This window comes from Cervus elaphus, chromosome 4 (genome assembly GCF_910594005.1).
Source record: "Cervus elaphus chromosome 4, mCerEla1.1, whole genome shotgun sequence".
In the NCBI taxonomy this organism is placed as follows: Eukaryota; Metazoa; Chordata; class Mammalia; order Artiodactyla; family Cervidae; genus Cervus; species Cervus elaphus.
In genome coordinates, this window is record NC_057818.1 from 64,503,641 (window position 1) to 64,522,248 (window position 18,608).

Here is an 18,608-nt window from a genome sequence, read left to right on the forward strand (position 1 = left end):
TGTTATTTTGCCCCCTGCACCCCTTAACTCCATTATTCCAAGGAATTATACTCTCAGGGTCAAGGGCCAATGGACACTCTTTTTTTTTTTTTCCATTGGACAATCTTGATGGTTTTGTGTCTTGTTTTCTCTGCACATCGGAGCCGCCTCAATCGTGTCTAGGATGCTGCATCAGTATGTTCGCCAGTTTGGTCAGAAACTTATCCACAAGCGGCCACTGGAGCCCAGACAGGAGTCCGAGAGACCCACGGCTTATCTGAACACCCTCGACCTGGTGGCTGTGGGTGTGGGCAGCACCCTGGGAGCTGGTGTGTACATCCTGACTGGTGAATTAGCCAAAGTGAGAGCTGGACCAGCGACCGTCATCTGCTTCCTGGTGGCCGCCCTGTCTTGTGTGATATCTAGTCTCTGCTTTGCTGAGTTTGGGGCCCGGGTACCACGCTCTGGTACTGCGTATCTCTACAGCTATGTCACTATGGGTCAGCTGTGTGCCTTCATCACTGGCTGGAACCTCATCCTGTCCTATGTCATTGGTGAGACGATGGATTGAGGGGAGAGTGTGGGGCTTAAGATCAGGAAATTAGGCGGTGGGTTTCAGGTCTTCAATCATTCATGAGAACATTTTTTTTTTTCATTTATTTTTATTAGTTGGAGGCTAATTACTTTACAATATTGTAGTGGTTTTTGTCATACATTGACAAGAATGAGCCATGGAGTTACATGTATTCCCCATCCCGATCCCCCCTCCCACCTCCCTCTCCACCCGATTCCTCTGGGTCTTCCCAGTGCACCAGGCCTGAGCACTTGTCTCATGCATCCAACCTGGGCTGGTGATCTGTTTCACCATAGACAATACACATGTTTCGATGCTGTTCTCTCAAAACATCCCACCCTCGCCTTCTCCCACAGAGTCCAAAAGTCTGTTCTGTACATCTGTGTCTCTTTTTCTGTTTTGCATGTAGGGTTATCATTACCATCCTTCTAAATCCCATATATATGTGTTAGTATGCTGTAATGTTCTTTATCTTTCTGGCTTACTAAACTCTGTATAATGGGCTCCAGTTTCATCCATCTCATTAGAACTGATTCAAATGAATTCTTTTTAATGGCTGAGTAATATTCCATGGTGTATATGTACCACAGCTTCCTTATCCATTCATCTGCTGATGGACATCTAGGTTGCTTCCATGTCCTGGCTATTATAAACAGTGCTGTGATGAGCATTGGGGTACATGTGTCTCTTTCAGATCTGGTTTCCTCAGTGTGTATGCCCAGAAGTGGTATTGCTGGGTCATACGGCAGTTCTATTTCCAGTTTTTTAAGAAATCTCCAAACTGTTATCCATAGCAACTGTACTAGTTTGCATTCCCACCAACAGTGTAAGAGGGTTCCCTTTTCCCCACACCCTCTCCAGTATTTATTGCTTGTGGATTTTTGGATAGCAGCCATTCTGACTGGTGTGTAATGGAACCTCATTGTGGTTTGATTTGCATTTCTCTGATAATGAGTGATGTTGAGCATCTTTTCATGTGTTTGTTAGCCATCTGTATGTCTTCTTTGGAGAAATGTCTGTTTAGTTCTTTGGCCCATTTTTTGATTAGGTCATTTATTTTTCTGGAATTGAGCTGCAGGAGTTGCTTGTATATTTTTGAGATTAATCCTTTGTCTGTTTCTTCATTTGCTATTATTTTCTCCCAATCTGAGGACTGTCTTTTCACCTTGCTTATAGTTTCCTTTGTTGTGCAAAAGCTTTTAAGTTTCATTAGGTCCCATTTGTTTATTTTTGCTTTTATTTCCAATATTCTGGGAGGTGGGTCATAGAGGATCCTGCTGTGATTCATGTCGGAGAGTGTTTTGCCTATGTTCTCCCATTCATGAGAACATTGTTTTTGACCTTGTGGAGTGAAGTGAATAATAGGGGCAAGAAAACCCCACAACTTCACTGTACTTAAGTCTATCCTGTTTTTCTTAAATAATTGGACCAAGAACCCAGAGGAAACAGAACAGTAGGGAGCGGGTGAGAGGGAGGCATGGTCCACAGGCTCATTCCCTCCCCTTAGTGAAGTCTTTGCTCAGCTGTTGCCTTCATGGGATTTTATTTACACCTGGACTCAAATTTTCAATCCACACCTTCCAGCTACCTGATCCCAACTTTCTGTTATATTTTCTTGTATAAAATTGATCTCCTCATAGCATATTAAATAGCTGACCTATTTTGTGAATCATCTAGGTCTGCCCTCTCCAACCCAAGAAAAGAAACTCTTTGAGATTAAATATTTTGTGTGAGCTCCCCCCACCCCCAAAAAATATATCAAGAATCGGTTTATGTTTGTCAATGAATATTCCTTCTTCTGTTGTTGCAGCCACGGCCAGCGTGGCCAGGGCATGGAGTTACATCTTTGACAACCTGATTGGGAACCACATCTCTCAGGTGTTACAAGAATCTTTCTCCCTGAATATGCCTTACTTCCTGGCCAGGTATCCAGATTTTTTTGCCCTGGGCCTGGTGCTGCTGGTCACAGGTGAGAAAGGGGTCAGGAAGCAGGGAGTAGGGTGTAGAAGGGGGAGGTGGGGTGGGAAAGGCTTGGGATTGAAGGATGCTAGGGCATTAGGACTGGAAAGGAGGATGTGTGACACGAAAGACCAGAAGGTAAGACATAGACCATTGTTTCCCACCCTTGGCATTATTGACAGACTGAGCTGGATCATTCAAAGGTGTGGAAGTGTGCACTTCAGGTTTAAAAAAAAAGATTCTTGTTGGATGTTGAGTAGCATCTCTGGGAAAATCAGAATGTCTCCAGACATTTCCAAAAGTCAGTTCAATTCAGTTCAGTCGCTCAGTCGTGTCCGACTCTTTGTGACCCCATGAATCACAGCACGCCAGGCCTCCCTGTCCATCACCAACTCCCGGAGTTTACTCAAACTCATGCCCATAGAGTCAGTGATGTCATCCAGCCATCTCATCCTCTGTCGTCCCCTTCTCCTCCTGCCCCCAATCCCTCCCAGCATCAGGGTCTTTTCCAATGAGTCAACTCTTCGCATGAGGTGGCCAAAGTACTGGAGTTTCAGCTTCAGCATCAGTCCTTCCAATGAACACCCAGGACTGAGCTCCTTTAGAATGAACTGGTTGGATCTCCTTGCAATCCAAGGCACTCTCAAGAATCTTCTCCAACACCACAGCTCAAAAGCATCAATTTTTCAGCACTCAGCTTTCTTCACAGTCCAACTCTCACATCCATACATGACCAATGGAAAAACCATAGCCTTGTCCAAAAGTCAAGAGGTAGACAAATCATCCCAACTGAGGATCAACTACTTAGACCTATAAGTTTCTTCTCTGTATTAAGACCAAATATGGATTATCTTCTTATAAAAATATCTTTTAAATTTTTATTTGTTTATTTGGCTGTGATGGAAATTAGATATGGTGCACAGACTCTCTACTTGTGCCCTCGGGTTCCAGAGTGCAAGGGCACAGGCTTGGTTGCTCTGCAGCCTGTGGGATCTTAGTTTCCTGACTAGGGATCGAATGTGCATCCCCTGCATTGCTAGGCAGATTCTTAAACACTGGACCATCAGGGAAGTCCCCAAAGATGTGTTTTAATTGAGAGGAAATTAATATAGCATAAAACTAAAGATTTTATTATTTTCCCCAGCTTTATTTAAATATAAATACAACACTGTACAAATTTAAGGTTTACATGAGATGATCTGGTACATGTATATATTGTGAGGTGATAGTCACTGTAAGAATTTAACCATCTTAAAGTGTACAGTTCAGTTGTACTTAGTTGTTGGGCAACCATCACCTCTATCTAGTCCAAAACATGTTCATCACACTAAAAGAAAACCCTGTACCACTGAAGAGTCACTGACTATCTGTCCACTACCTCCAACCACCAGCCCTGGGCAACCACTAGTCTGCTTTCTGTTTCTATGGATTTGGTTATCTTGGATGTCTCATATGCCATCTTTCCCACAGGACTACAGATTCTGGGAGTTCGTGAGTTGACCCTGGTTAACAAAGTGTTCACAGGCATCAACATTTTGGTTCTTAGCTTCATCATCCTCTCTGGCTTCATTAAGGGAGACCTGCAAAACTGGAAGCTCACAGAACAGGACTACACATTGAGCATATCTGGATCCACTGACACCTCTAGGTTAGAAGGATTCTCTTGGCCATTGTAATGCATGTGAGGGTGCAGAACTGGGAATATTGTGGGGACTAAAGAGATCTGGCATGCTGCGATTCATGGGGTCGCAAAGAGTCGGACACAACTGAGCTACTGAACTGAACTGAACTGAACTGAAAGAGATCTTGGTTGATGGATCCAGATAACAGGGTCCTAGAGCCCAGGACTTGTGATATTAAGGGAGAAGCCCAGTAGAGGTGGCTGAACTCACCTTACCCACCTTCTTCCTCATCCCTTCTCTCATCATAGCTTTGGCCCTTTGGGTTCTGGAGGGTTTGTGCCCTTTGACTTTGAAGGAATTCTCCATGGAGCAGCTACATGTTTCTACGCATTTCTTGGCTTTGATTTCATTGCCACTAGAGGTAATATGGTTATTGTGTGTTCCATCAGGGGTTTGGGGCCAATTTGGCTGCCCTTGGCATTAGGGGTTGGGAGAAGGTGATCCTGGTTTTGAACATTGAGAAGGGAATTTAATTTTGTGATTTCACTCCAGTGTTTACCGACCCAGTACTTCCTCCCATCCTGCAGGGGGAGAAGCCATAAATCCTCAGCAATCCATCCCCATCAGCATCATGATCACTCTCTTCATCTGCTTTTTGGTATATTTTGGTGTCTCAGCGGCACTCACCCTTATGGTGCCCTACTACCAGATTCGTCGTGACAGCCCCTTCCCACAGGCTTTTCTCCACGTTGGCTGGGACCCTGCCAGATATTTCGTGGCTGTTGGCACCCTCTGTGCTCTTACATCCAGGTCAGTATCATGGCTTTCTCCCCATCTACTGTCAGATGCTCAGGTATCCCAGTCCTTGGGATTGAGAGACAAGAGGGAAGAGCACCTTGCCCCGTGTAGACTAGGGAATGGATGCCCTGGTCTCTCCTGCTTCTCCATATCGCCACATGCTTCCATTTTCTCTCCCAGCTTCCTGAGTACCATGTTCGCCACCCCTCCTGTGATCCGTGCAATGGCAGAAGATAGGCTCCTTTTCTGGGGCCTTGCCCAGATCCATGCCCGCACCCATACTCCCATCATGGCCATCTTGTCTGCTGGAAGCCTTGCAGGTGGATAAACAAAACCCACTACTTCATTGTTTGACTTCCCTAACTTGCATGTTTCCAGTGATTTCTCACGCTATCTCCCCCCCTTATTCATGCCCTCTTTCTAGTGGTCATGGCATTACTCTTTGAGTTCAGGGATCTTGTGGACTTCGTGTCAATTGGGACTCTGTCTGTTTACTCCATGGTGGCTTTTTCTGTGCTTGTCCTCAGGTAAGACTCCACTACACCTTGACTGGGGACCTTGGACTTGTGGGGATTAATGGGGTTGTAATCGTCTTCTGCCTTCATGCTGCCTTCTAAACATGCTTCTCTGCTTAATGCAGGACAGATGTGGAATAGGCTGTGTGATGTTGGATGAGCAGGGGCTGCTGTTAATACTGCCATAATGCCTCTAATTCAGGTACCAGCAAGATCAGAATGTAAGCAAGAAGGAGAAAACTGAGATGAAGCCTGAAGTTGAAGGAGGTCCTTCGGACTCTGTACCTGAAGCAGGAAACTCAAATATTCTAAAGAGTCTGTGGTTTTCTACCAGCACCAACCCCAGCCAGAAATCTGGCCAGATTGTCTATGGATGTGCCTCCCTGCTTGGTGAGCACTGGGATTTCTCTTTGGTCATACTCTGAAACTGACAAGATGGGTGGGAAACTGTGTCTTTGGCAGTTAAGGAGGAGTCATGGAGATATGATGGCCCTTTCTGATGTAGGCAGTTTCATGGGTGGACTCAAGATCCTGACATCTTTGTTTTCTGGGCCCAGCCTCTTCTCCTCCACCTTGACCCTTGCAGTTCTCCTGCTGACCATCCTGAGCCTGATCCTGGCCCAGTGGCCCAGACGTGTGTTCTCTGGAGACCCCGTGCTCACAACAGTGGCTGTGCTGCTGCTGCTGCTCATCACTGGGGCCACCCTAATCATCTGGAGGCAGCCCCAGAGCCCCTCTCCTCTTCACTTCAAAGTAGGTGACCTTACATGTCCAAACTGTCTACCTTATGCGAATGAAGTCTGCATGCTTTGAGGTCTAAATATCTTTGCTAGACCAAGGAAGAAGGAGATTTGCTAAAACAAATGGACCCTTCCCTGACCCACTCTCAGTGCTTTACATACACAATCTCAGTAGGCACTGAACATACAGCCTAAATTGGACTAAACGTGTCCCACCCATATAGGGCAGGGTCTCCCTTTCAGACGTCTGGGCTGTGTTGAGGAATGAACTGACTCTGCCCACAGGTCCCTGCTCTGCCTGTCCTCCCACTGGTCAGCATCTTCGTGAACGTTTACCTGATGATGCAGATGACCTCTGGGACCTGGGCCCAGTTTGGTGTCTGGAATGTGATTGGTAAGTGGTTTTCTGGGATGAAAACTCCACTTGAGTGACTGAACCCAAGCTGAACTCCCCCAAACTGTCTTAATAAGAGACTTATTGGGCCTTTGTAAATGAGGAGAGCACCTACTTTTCCTTCTCACTGTCTCATTTCCCTACTAGGATTTCTCATATACTTTGGATATGGAATCCGACACAGCCTGGCAGGGAACAATCATCAATAGCCACCAGCCTCCACCTCCCAGACTTGACAAAAACATATCAGGTCCTGAAGCATCTTAACCACAGGAAAGAGATGCTATGTGGAACCACTCCATGCACTGGAGAATCTGCTGGTTCAAGAGACACTTTGAGCCTCGATGGAGTATGAAGGTGGAATACATTTACAGCCACGTATTTTTGCCAGTGGGCAAAATGACTTTGATGTTTTACAATTTGTAAGCAAATTTTTAAAAGCATTATATTCATATAGATTCCTGGGTCAGGAAGATCTACTGGAGAAGGGATAGGCTACCCACTCCAGTATTCTTGGGCTTCCAAAGTATTCTTGTGGCTCAGCTGGTAAAGAATCCGCCTACAATGCGGGAGACCTGGGTTCAACCCCTGGGTTGGGGAGATTCCCCGGAGAAGAGAAAGGCTACCCACTCCAGTATTCTGGCCTGAATAATTCCATGGGGTTGCAAAGAGTCGGACACGACTGAGTCTTTCCCTTTATTCATATAGAAAAGTGCATGCTTCAGAAGTGAGCAACAAGATGATTTTTCACAAAAAAGGAAAACAACATAACCAGCAACTAGAGGAAGAAATAAAATATTAACATGCACATAAGAAGCACCTTCTTGTACCTAATTCCAGCAAAAACACAGAGATTGAAACACACATAACTACATATTTTGTCAAGAGTTACACTTTACATATTAGCATACAAATAGGTTGAAAGTAACAGTAACGGAGCAGATATAATGTGCAAACATAATACTAGGAAGCCAAGGCAGCTATATTAATATCAAAGTAGACTTTAAGAAAAAGAGAATACTCACTGATAAATTGGATCATTTCATAATGATAAAGCAAAACAGTCATTTTTATCCCTCCCCAACTTTATTGAGTTATAGTGTAGTGGTGGTGGCTTAGTTGCTAAGTCATGTCCAACTCTTTGTGACTCCAGGAACTGTAGCCAGCCGGGCTCCTCTGTCCATGGGATTCTCCAGGCAAGAATACTGGAGTGGGTTGCCATTTCCTTCTCCAAGGAATCTTCCCGACCCAGCGATGGAACTCATCTCTCCTGCACTGCAGGTGGATTCTTAACTGACTGAGCCACCAGGGAAGCCAGTCACATACTCTTAGAGTTACACAACAGAGTTGATGGGGAAAAGTTCTTTATTGAAAAAAATACTCCTACTTTGCCAGAGGAGAGGGAAGAGGGTGGGAAGTAATGGTTGGCTGATAAATGGCTGCAGTTGCATAGAACTAAAAGGAAGTAAAATTGGAGAGACAAGATTAAAAGGTGGTTGCTGCAGAATTAATGTCTAAATTGGGCTTAGAGACATTGAAGATATTGATAATAATGAAGTAGAGGACTGTTGGTGGGAATGAACAGCTGATGTAGAGTGAACGAGGGATGGAGGTCAAGATATTGAGTACAAGTTATTAGATTAATTTAAAAAACAGATGAGGATGAACAGAATTAGGACATACAATATCTTACAAGTTATGAGATAACAGGCTTAGAAAGCAGTTCATGGAGACTGATTCTTTTGAGTAAAATTTTGATGGAAGAGGCTGACATCACCTGATTGCTGTTCTTCCCTTACTGCTGGGGAACAACCAGGTATTCTGTGTTACCCCATGTGCTGTAACAGGCAACACAGAATACTGTCCATGAAAGAATCTTGATGAGAAGTTGAATCAGAATGTACTCAAGCTTCTAGGTCAACTGCTAGTTCATAGAAGACCTAAGAGTTTCAGCCAAAAACACTATTAGCCAAAACCAGAATGTGGACAATTTTCCAGCAAGGAAAAATGATGCACTTTCTGTAACAGTTAAATGATATGACCCAAAGTGGAGAGTTAATGTAGACATACCTTGGAGATTGAGTTCCAAACCACTGCAATAAGAAGTGGCAATAGAGTCACACAATTCTTTGTTTTCCCAGGGCATATAAGTTATTTTACACCCCACTGTAGTCTGTTCAGTGTGCTATAGCATTGTCTTTAATTAAACAATGTACATACCTTATTTTTAAAGATGTTATTGCTAAGAAATGCTTGCCATCATCTGATGACTCAAGGTTGCCACAAAGCTTCAAATGTAAAGAAGTAAAAAATGCAGTATTTGCAAAGCACAACAAAGAAATGTATATCTGTAAATATGTATGTATGTATCTTTATATTCAATTTATATGTAATTAGCATTCACATAAGTATTAATATTCATAAAATGTGTGCCTATGTAAAGTATTTGTATTAAAACAGTACATAATGTATAGAATGTTATAATTGGGTAAATTAATTAAAATGCGGTAAACAACATAGATGTGTATTATGGAGAAATGTTTTATAGAAGTGGGTGTGGATGTGGGTGTGTGCACTCATTCACTCAGTTGTGTCTGACTCTTTGTGACATGGACTGTAGCCCCCTAGGTTCCTCTGTCCATGGGATTCTCCAGGCAAGAGTACTGCAGTGGGTTGCCGTTCCCTTCTCCAGGGGATCTTCCCAACCCACCGATCAAACACACATCTCCTGCATTGGCAAGTGGATTCTTTACCACAGACCCTTGTGGGAAGCCATTTTATAGATTATACATTTGATCCATCATCTCAGTTTCCTGTACAATCATTTGTATGTGCGGTTTTGGCAGCAGACTTTAAGCAGATGGAGATATATGTCATGAGTAACTTGATAGCTAGGGAAAGGATAATAATATTAAAACAATAATCAGCTATAAAGCAGTGTGGAAAATTTGCCTAGTCCCAAGGGGAACCAATTAATCAGGTCATTGAAAGGGTCAGTCTATGTTACATTTTGCAACCATTTTGCCCCTTGGAAAACTTTTTCCATGTGTTTCTCAATGTCTTCTGAGATAGTAATGTAAGTCAAAGAAGTCATGTGAGTAATAGTTTAATGCCTTCTTGTTTGGCCAGTAGAAAATCTAGGGCAATGCTATTCTCTAAAACCTACTTTGGCCAAGCATTTTAGGTATATCTGTTGTGCTGCAATTCTTTTTGTGGTTTCTTCAAGTTATTTGAGCAATGCTGGCTTATAGATTTCTAAGTATATTCCTGCTTACATATACCCTTGGCCCAGGAACCAAGATTCCCAAAGACTTTGCCACCAGCTATCTTGGTATCCTGCTAATATGGATCACTTAATTCTGTAATGGGGAGGTAGCATAATGACCCAATACGATAAACCTACTTGCCAGTTATTGAGACATACCTTGGGAAGATAGATTAGTTCCAGTACCACATATGAAGACAAAACCCAGGAGAGCAGAAGGCAGATTTGGACAAATGGGGACCCTCATACACTGTTGTTGGGAATCTAAATTTGTGCAAACACTATAAAAAACAATATGGAGGTTTCTCAAAAAACTAAAATTAGAACTACCATCTGACCCAGCAAGTCCACTCCTGGATATATATCCAATAAAAACAAAAACACTAATTTGAAAGGACGCATGCCCTTCAATGTTCATAGCAGCATTACTCACAATTGCCAACAAATGGAAGCCACCTAAGTATCCATCAACAGATGAATGGATAGGGCTTCCCTGGTGGTCCATTTGCCTTCCAATTCAGGGTACACAGATATATGATGCCTAGTCCGGGAAGATCCTACATGCCATGCAGAAACTAAGCCTGTGAACCACAGCTACTGAACCCGCATCCTGCAACTACTGAAGCCCTTGCAACTAGAAACCATGCTCTGCAACAAGAAAAACCCCACAATGAGAAACTTGTTCACTGAAACTAGAGAGTAGCCCCTACTTGCTAAAACTATAAAAAGCTCATGTGCAACAAGGAAGACCCAGCACAGCCAAAAGTAATATAAATTAACAATTTTTTATTGCTTGTAGACTTTTGGATAGCAGCCATTATGACTGGTGTGTAATGGTACCTCATTGTGGTTTTGATTTGCATTTCTCTGATAATGAGTGATGTTGAGCATCTTTTCATGTGTTTGTTAGCCATCTGTATGTCTTCTTTGGAGAAACGTCTGTTTAGATCTTTGGCCCATTTTTTGATTGGGTCATTTATTTTTCTGGAGTTGAGCTGCAGGAGTTGCTTGTATATTTTTGAGATTAATCCTTTGTCTGTTTCTTCATTTGCTATTATTTTCTCCCATTCTGAAGGCTGTCTTTTCACCTTGCTTGTAGTTTCCTTCGTTGTGCAAAAGCTTTTAAGTTTATTAGGTCCAATTTGTTTATTTTTGCTTTTATTTCCAATATTCTGGGAGGTGGGTCATAGAGGATCTTGCTGTGATTTATGTCAGAGAGTGTTTTGCCTATGTTCTCCTCTAGGAGTTTTATAGTTTCTGGTCTTACATTTAGATCTTTAATCCATTTTGAGTTTATTTTTGTGTATGGTGTTAGAAAGTGTTCTAGTTTCATTCTTTTATAAGTGGTTGACCAGTTTTCCCAGCACCACTTGTTAAAGAGGTTGTCTTTTTTCCATTATATATTCTTGCCTCCTTTGTCAAAGATAAGGTGTCCATAGGTTCGTGGATTTATCTCTGGGCTTTCTATTCTGTTCCATTGATCTATATTTCTGTCTTTGTGCCAGTACCATGCTGTCTTGATGACTGTGGCTTTGTAGTATAGTCTGAAGTCAGGCAGGTTGATTCCTCCAGTTCCATTCTTCTTTCTCAAGATTGCTCGGCTACCCAAGGTTTTTTGTATTTCCATAAAAATTGTGAAATTATTTGTTCTAGTTCTGTGAAGAATACTGTTGGTAGCTTGATACTGGAGAGGGTGTGGAGAAAAGGAAACCTTCTTACACTGTTGGTGGAAATGCAAACTAGTACAGCCACTATGGAGAACAGTGTGGAGATTCCTTTAAAAACTTGAACTAGAACTGCCATATGACCCGGCAATCCCACTCCTGGGCATACACATCGAGGAAACGGGATCTGAAAGAGACACGTGTACCCCGGTGTTCATCGCAGCACTGTTTATAGTAGCCAGGACATGGAAGCAACCTAGATGCCCTAGATCTGATAGATGCCCTAGATCCCTAGATGTGGTATATATACACAATGGAATATTACTCAGTCATTGAAAAGAATACATTTGAATCAGTGCTAATGAGATGGATAAAACTGGAGCCCATTATACAGAGCGAAGTAAGCCAGAAAGATAAACACCAATACAATATACTAACGCATATATATGGAATTTAGAAAGATGGTAATGATAACCCTATATGCAAGACAGAAAAATAGACACAGATGTATAGAACAGACTTTTGGACTCTATGGGAGAAGGCGAGGGTGGGATGGTTTGAGAGAACAGCATCAAAACATGTATATTATCAAGTGTGAAACAGATCACCAGTCCAGGTTGGATGCATGAGACAAGTGCTCGGGGCTGGTGCACTGGGATGACCCAGAGGGATGGGATGGGGAAGGAGGTGGGAGGGGGGTTCAGAATGGGGAACACATGTAAATCCATGGCTGATTCATGTCAATGTATGGCAAAAACCACTACAATATTGTAAAGTAATTAGCCTCAAACTAATAAAAATAACTGGGAAAAAAATTAATAATTTTTCAAAAAGAAAAAGTCAGATGAATGGATAATGAAGATTTCATATAAATATTTATATATATGTGTGTGTGTATACATATAATGATATACTACTCAGCCAGTAAAAGAACTAAAACTCTCCACAATAGCTTAATCTATTCACCCCTCTTGTGTGGTTGGCTTTAAAAAACAAAATGATAATCCTGTAAATCAACTATACTTCAATTTTTAAAGAAGTATAATATAATAGTCAACTAGTTATATTTAAGACCCATGTTGCTGGTTTGTGCTCAGTGTTTTAGCCTGTGGGTCATTTGATGGAGATCAGAATCTAGTCAACCCTTTACCAGTACCACCATCACCCCTTCTTCACTCCACTTCCTGCTCCCGGGTCTTCCTTCGTGAGGAGCAGAGCTCCTGACCTCTCACATCAAGTATCACTTCTCTGTGCCTGTGCCCAGCTCTCCCAGCAGCAGAACTCCTTGAGGAAGACCAAGTCACATCCCCTTTATCCTCTCCCATCAATTGTTCAAGACTGAACAAAGCACAATGCTTGTTCAATGTTTGTGTTGCTTGAATTGACATCAGAGATGTTAAGCTCCCTTCTCCTGGTTGGGGCACAGCTGAGCTTGGAGGTCCCCACACTGGGGTGTCTCAGGTCAGGTGCAGACTGTGGGGAGTCAGGTCGCGTGTAAGAGGACTGCGAGGGAGCAGGCTTGAATGGGGTCCTGGGCCTTACAGCCCACATTTCCTAGGGTCCCTGATGATCAAGTGAGTTCAAGTGTCCACAGAAATGATCAATGAAAAGTACATAGCTGAAATAGGAAAGAGTTTTCTTTGAGCCAAACTGCGGACTGTAGCAAGGGAGACAGTGTCTCTATAGCTCTGAGGAACTGCTCTGCTGAAGCGTGGTGTCCAGCACAGTCTTCTACCTCATCCAAGCAAAGGACATACATCAACATGACAGGATATATTTCTTCAAGCTTTCAAAAGAGACACACTTCATACACAGACAGCAAGACGGCAGCTCCCTGGTGACTGGGAAGGGACCCTTATCTCCCAGAGAGTGCTAACACCGATGCCATGAGGAGGGAGTTACTCATCCTTATCTTTAAAACAGATGCTCTTTACCTCAGTTGTTAAAGAAGACATTCTGTGAAGGTTTAGTTTACACGAAGTTTAGGCTGAATCATGTATTATAAGTCAAAACGACGTCCCCATACCTCAATATGTGAACATCTTCTCCATCACAAGCAGATAAAAATCTTAGAACTGTTTGATTCAGTGATTCTACTTCTGATGATGTACGCAGAAGAATTGAATGCACACTCTGGAAGAGATATTTGCAAATTCCTGTTCACAGCATTTTTCACAATAACTAAAGCATGAGAACAACCCAAGTTATCCATTGATCAAAGAATGGATAAGCCAATATGGTAGGTACCCACAATAGAGTATTGTTCACCATTATAAAAAAGAGGAATTCTAACACAAGATACAATAGGGATGACCTTGTGGACATTTTACTAGGCAAAATAAGCCTGACAGGAAAAGAGAAATATTGAATGACTCCACTTAAAATGAAGTACCTGGAGTGGTCAGATTCATAGAGACAGAAAGTAGAAAGATAATTGCCAGGAACTGTGAATGGGAAATGGGAATTACTGTTGAATGGAGCAGAATTGATGTTTTTGCAAGATGAAAAACTTCTGAAGTTTGCACAATTTGAAGGTACTTAACACAACTGACTTGCAGACTTAAAAATGGCTAAAATGGTCAATTTTGTGGTATAGGTATTTTACCACACAGAAAAAAACCTCTCAGAACCACCCCCCACCCAAGGGTAACCACAGAAGAGTCAGGGCTGATAGTAACACTGCTCCCCGCCCACCCAGCCCCATCTCCACCCCAACAACCCAGGGGCGAGGACTGTCTTCTGTGCTCAGGACTCCCCGCTTCGGTTCTTGGAGATGTCTCAGCTCCAGCCCCGCATGGCTTAAACTCAACCTCACTGACTGAACCAGTGCTCCAGGCTCTGCTCCAAGGATCCAGTAAGTCTCGGGTCACCCTCTCCTACAGGAGACTGGGCGCTGAGTTCATATCCTCCCAAAGAGACCCCGGCAACTCCAGAGTGCAGAGGGGTCAGCCCGGCTCCTGACTGAGGGTGGAGAGACCCATTTTCCAGATGAAAGCAGAAGAAGCTGAGAGCTGTTGTGTTTGTGAGAGAAGAGGTGGGAAGGGGGGATTGAATCAACTCTAGAGGTTGTGAGACTCTTTTTAGACTCTTTAATATAGAAATAATAAACTGAGGACCTGGAGGAAAACTTGCCACCAAGAGAGGACATTTTGGAGGTTTTGCTGCCTGGAAGAGGGGTCTCTGGAGTCCCACTCCTAGATCTTTATTGAAGATTTGAAAAGAATTAAATTAAGGCCATGGGGACCGTGAAGGTCACGGCACCTCTGATCTTTGCCATCTCAGTTGCTACCATAGGCTCTTTCCAGTTTGGCTACAACTCTGGAGTCATCAATGCTCCTGAGGCCATCATAAAGGACTTTCTCAATTATGCTTTGGAAGAGCAGTCAGAAACCCCCCCATCCACCGTGCTCCTGACATTCCTGTGGTCCTTGTCTGTGGCCATCTTCTCCGTAGGTGGTATGATCGGTTCCTTCTCCGTTGGACTCTTTGTCAACCAATTTGGCAGGCGCAATTCAATGCTTATTGTCAACCTGTTGGCCATAGCTGGCGGCTGCCTTATGGGATTCTGCAAAATAGCAGAGTCAGTTGAAATGCTGATCATGGGCCGACTGGTTATCGGCCTCTTCTGCGGACTCTGCACAGGATTCGTGCCCATGTACATTAAAGAGATCTCACCTACTGCCCTTCGGGGCACCTTTGGCGCTCTCAACCAGCTGGGCATTGTTATTGGAATTCTGGTGGCCCAGATCTTTGGTCTAGAAGTCATCTTGGGGACTAAAGATCTCTGGCCTCTGCTCCTGGGCTTCACCATCATACCAGCCATCGTACAGTGTGCTGCCCTTCCATTTTGCCCTGAAAGTCCTAGATTCTTACTCATTAACAGAAAGGAGGAGGAGAAAGCAAAGGAGGTCCTCCAGAGATTCTGGGGCACCGAGGACGTGGCTCAGGACATCCAGGAGATGAAGGAAGAGAGTGTGCGGATGTCACAGGAGAAGCAAGTCACAGTACTAGAGCTCTTCCGCTCCCCCAACTACCGGCAACCCATCATTATCTCCATCATGCTCCAGCTCTCCCAGCAGCTCTCTGGGATCAACGCGGTGTTCTACTACTCGACAGGAATCTTCGAAGATGCAGGTGTCCAGGAGCCGGTCTATGCCACCATCAGCACAGGTGTGGTCAACACCATCTTCACTGTGGCGTCTGTGTTCTTGGTGGAAAGGGCTGGGAGGAGGACTCTACACCTGATTGGCCTTGGAGGGATGGCTTTTTGTTCCATCTTCATCACGATTTCTTTGTTACTAAAGAATGATTATAGCTCGATGATCTTTATCTGTATTGGGGCCATCCTGGTCTTTGTGGCCTTCTTTGAAATTGGCCCAGGCCCCATTCCCTGGTTTATTGTGGCTGAACTCTTTGGCCAGGGATCCCGCCCAGCTGCCATGGCAGTGGCTGGTTGTTCCAACTGGACCTCTAACTTTTTGCTTGGACTGCTCTTCCCCCTGGCCACGTTCTACTTAGGCGCCTACGTTTTCATCTTCTTCACCATCTTCCTCATTATCTTCTGGGTCTTCACCTTCTTCAAAGTTCCTGAGAACCATGGCAGGACTTTTGAGGAAATTACACCAGCCTTTGAAGGGTAGGTGCAGACAGGAACCCATGGTGCGAAAGGCCCCATCATGGAGATGAACAGCATCCAGCCCACGAGGGACACCCAACATCTAAGACATGCCTCTACCCACCTCCCTCCCATCATGAAAAGCAGCCTCCCCTGAGCAACTGGGGAGACCTCATCAGCTTGTAACCCAGGGCTGTTCCTGAATGCTGCTACTCCATTTCTTTCTCATCCACACACTCGATGGGTGCTCAGAGGATCCCAAGGCTGGGGTTAGTCATTGTCTTCAATGGCTTTTAAAATTTTAATTTCTTGGACATTCTCTTCAACTCAGGAGAGACCAAGTAAACCTACCTTCATTTCAGGAGGGATTGGCTGCTTGGTATGTGACAACTTGGCCAGCTCCTGCTCCCTTAGGTTCTAAAATTGCCTCAGGGCATTTTGCAGAGTGGGCTAGAACGTACCATTCCCCCCAACCTCAGACTCACCAGGAAGCAGGTACACTTAAGAGTGGAGGGCAGAGAGGGATTCCATAAGAGCTCCTTCTTCACTTCTGTACAGCTCTGCTGAGCAAATTAACTTGAGTTTTATTTATCTTCTGGTTTTATTGCATAGATATTCATTTTTTTAAATATAAAGTAATTTTACCAAATAATGAAAGCATAAGGAAATTGAGGTTAGAGGGAGGTGCTTCAAGAGAGGTTATACGGTGGAAGATTTAAACCAAAGAAGCTAAGGTGCAATAAGAAGGGAAGGATTTAGGGAGAAAGGTCATGCATGATTGGAGGATGCATGATGTGGTCAGTGTGAGGTTTGCACGTTGCCTGTTAACAATTTCTATCCTTCAGATAAAAACTCTCAACTTTCTCAGAAAAGTCATATGCCTGTGTAAAGAAGCTATTGGTTTCCTTTGGAACTTTTTTCTTTTTTTAAGATTATATGTAGTTTTACTTGAAATCTAGGATTATTGCTAAGGTGGGCATTGTATTTAATAGGGGTTTATGGGTTCTAATTTTGGATGGAGTCCAGAGAAGGGATGGTTATTTCTACAAATCCTCTCTCCCCTCACTGGACTAAACAGCTTCTTTCTCTGTAGTGAACTCACTTTAAAAAAAAAAAAAAAAAAATTCCTATCACCCATCTGGTGGGAGAGCCTCCCAAGTGAGCAACCAAAAATCTTGGTTCTTGGTAGAGGTTCATTATTTCTTCAGTTTGTTGTTTAGAGGATTTTATATGTTGATTTTTATTTTGCTTTAAGCCATAGCTTTAAAAGAACTTAGAGATGTTTGTAGCTAACTTGGAATTTGTAACCTCAGCGCTGGAAGACAATTTCTTTTCCTGAACGATTATTATCCATTTGACGTGTTTTATTACATGAGGGTCATCTCATGCCTGTTTATGTCTGTAGCCATGTCAAGTTACCCTTGTTACCATAGTGTTATGTCAGGTGACCCCTGAGGGACTTGAGCTTTCCTCTAGACCACACGTGACGGTCTGTGTGGATGTGCGGCAAGGCCCACACGTGAGCGTGAACGTCTGTGCACTGTCACGAAGCAGTTGCTGGTTATCTTGTTAGGTTCCTAAGGCCCCTATTGGGTATAATGTGTTCAGACTCATTCGTGTATATGTAAACAACACTGCCTCTGCTGGGTGGAATCTGCATCAATGGTTTTCTTTGAAACCAGAGTTCCATCTCATCTGGCTGCCTTTCCTTGTTGGAGAGGACAGAGAGAACTCCCTAAATGTTGAGACTAAGAGTGGGGGACTCACTCTCCACTCAGACATCAGGAGAAGACAGGAAAGAGTATGAGACCAGGACATTATGCCTCCTGGGTGCACTGGAAGGGTGTCATGGGGAGAGGGAGGCATTCTTTTTTTTTTTTTTTTTTTCATTTATTTTTATTAGTTGGAGGCCAATTACTTTACAATATTGTAGTGGTTTTTGTCATACACTGACATGAATCAGCCATGGATTTACATGTATTCCCCATCCCGATTCCCCCTCCCACCTCCCTCTCTACCCAGTCCCTCTGGGTCTTCCCAGTGCACCAGGCCCGAGCACTTGTCTCATGGACATGGAGGGAGGCATTCTTAAGGGGACAATAAGCTTCTAGATCTGGGGGGGCCAGAGGGTTTGCTGAGATGGAGGGATGACATTTGCCACAGCCCACAGCCACCTCCAGGATCATCCAGTATTTTTAGAAGTGGAGACTGGTCTTTTCATCCCTCCTTCCTATGTTGCTTGATCTCCCTTTCCCTCTTTGGTGCTTACATATTTCAAGCCCTTCTGTCAAACCCTCGCCTATGACAGTATTTTGGTTATAAGTTCTCACCATTCCCTCTGGTTGCTGAGGCTTTGGGTTCAAAATTCGCAGAGCCTTGGGACAGGGCTTTGCCGTGACGGGGGACTGTCCTCCAACTGCACCTCTGCTCCGACTCAGACCAGTGGGTTGGCAGTGGTGCAGCATGGAATTTTTCCCAGTTCT

The 18,608-nt window shown here is 43.8% G+C and overlaps 2 protein-coding genes across 2 annotated transcripts; both read left to right on the forward strand.

The window, feature by feature from the left end:
• The first annotated feature begins 163 nt into the window (after window positions 1-163).
• Window positions 164-6,790, forward strand: LOC122692506 (cationic amino acid transporter 3-like). Its single transcript, XM_043900120.1, has 11 exons — window positions 164-533; window positions 2,364-2,522; window positions 3,983-4,160; window positions 4,443-4,555; window positions 4,722-4,944; window positions 5,113-5,252; window positions 5,357-5,459; window positions 5,650-5,837; window positions 6,034-6,200; window positions 6,473-6,581; window positions 6,729-6,790. Exons 1-11 carry the CDS (start codon window positions 164-166, stop codon window positions 6,788-6,790), a joined length of 1,812 nt encoding a protein of 603 aa, XP_043756055.1.
• A 7,956-nt stretch (window positions 6,791-14,746) lies between these two features.
• On the forward strand, window positions 14,747-16,150 carry LOC122692508 (solute carrier family 2, facilitated glucose transporter member 3-like). The gene has a single exon (XM_043900122.1). It carries the CDS (start codon window positions 14,747-14,749, stop codon window positions 16,148-16,150), a length of 1,404 nt encoding a protein of 467 aa, XP_043756057.1.
• Window positions 16,151-18,608: the final 2,458 nt, after the last annotated feature.

Coding starts and splice junctions, on each gene's coding strand:
- LOC122692506 (XM_043900120.1), top strand. CDS start 164: ATGCTGCATCAGTATGTTCGCCAGTTTGGTCAGAAACTTATCCACAAG. Junction 2,523..3,982: donor CCTGGTGCTGCTGGTCACAG/GTGAGAAAGGGG, acceptor TCTTTCCCACAG/GACTACAGATTCTGGGAGTT. Junction 4,556..4,721: donor TGATTTCATTGCCACTAGAG/GTAATATGGTTA, acceptor CCCATCCTGCAG/GGGGAGAAGCCATAAATCCT.
- LOC122692508 (XM_043900122.1), top strand. CDS start 14,747: ATGGGGACCGTGAAGGTCACGGCACCTCTGATCTTTGCCATCTCAGTT.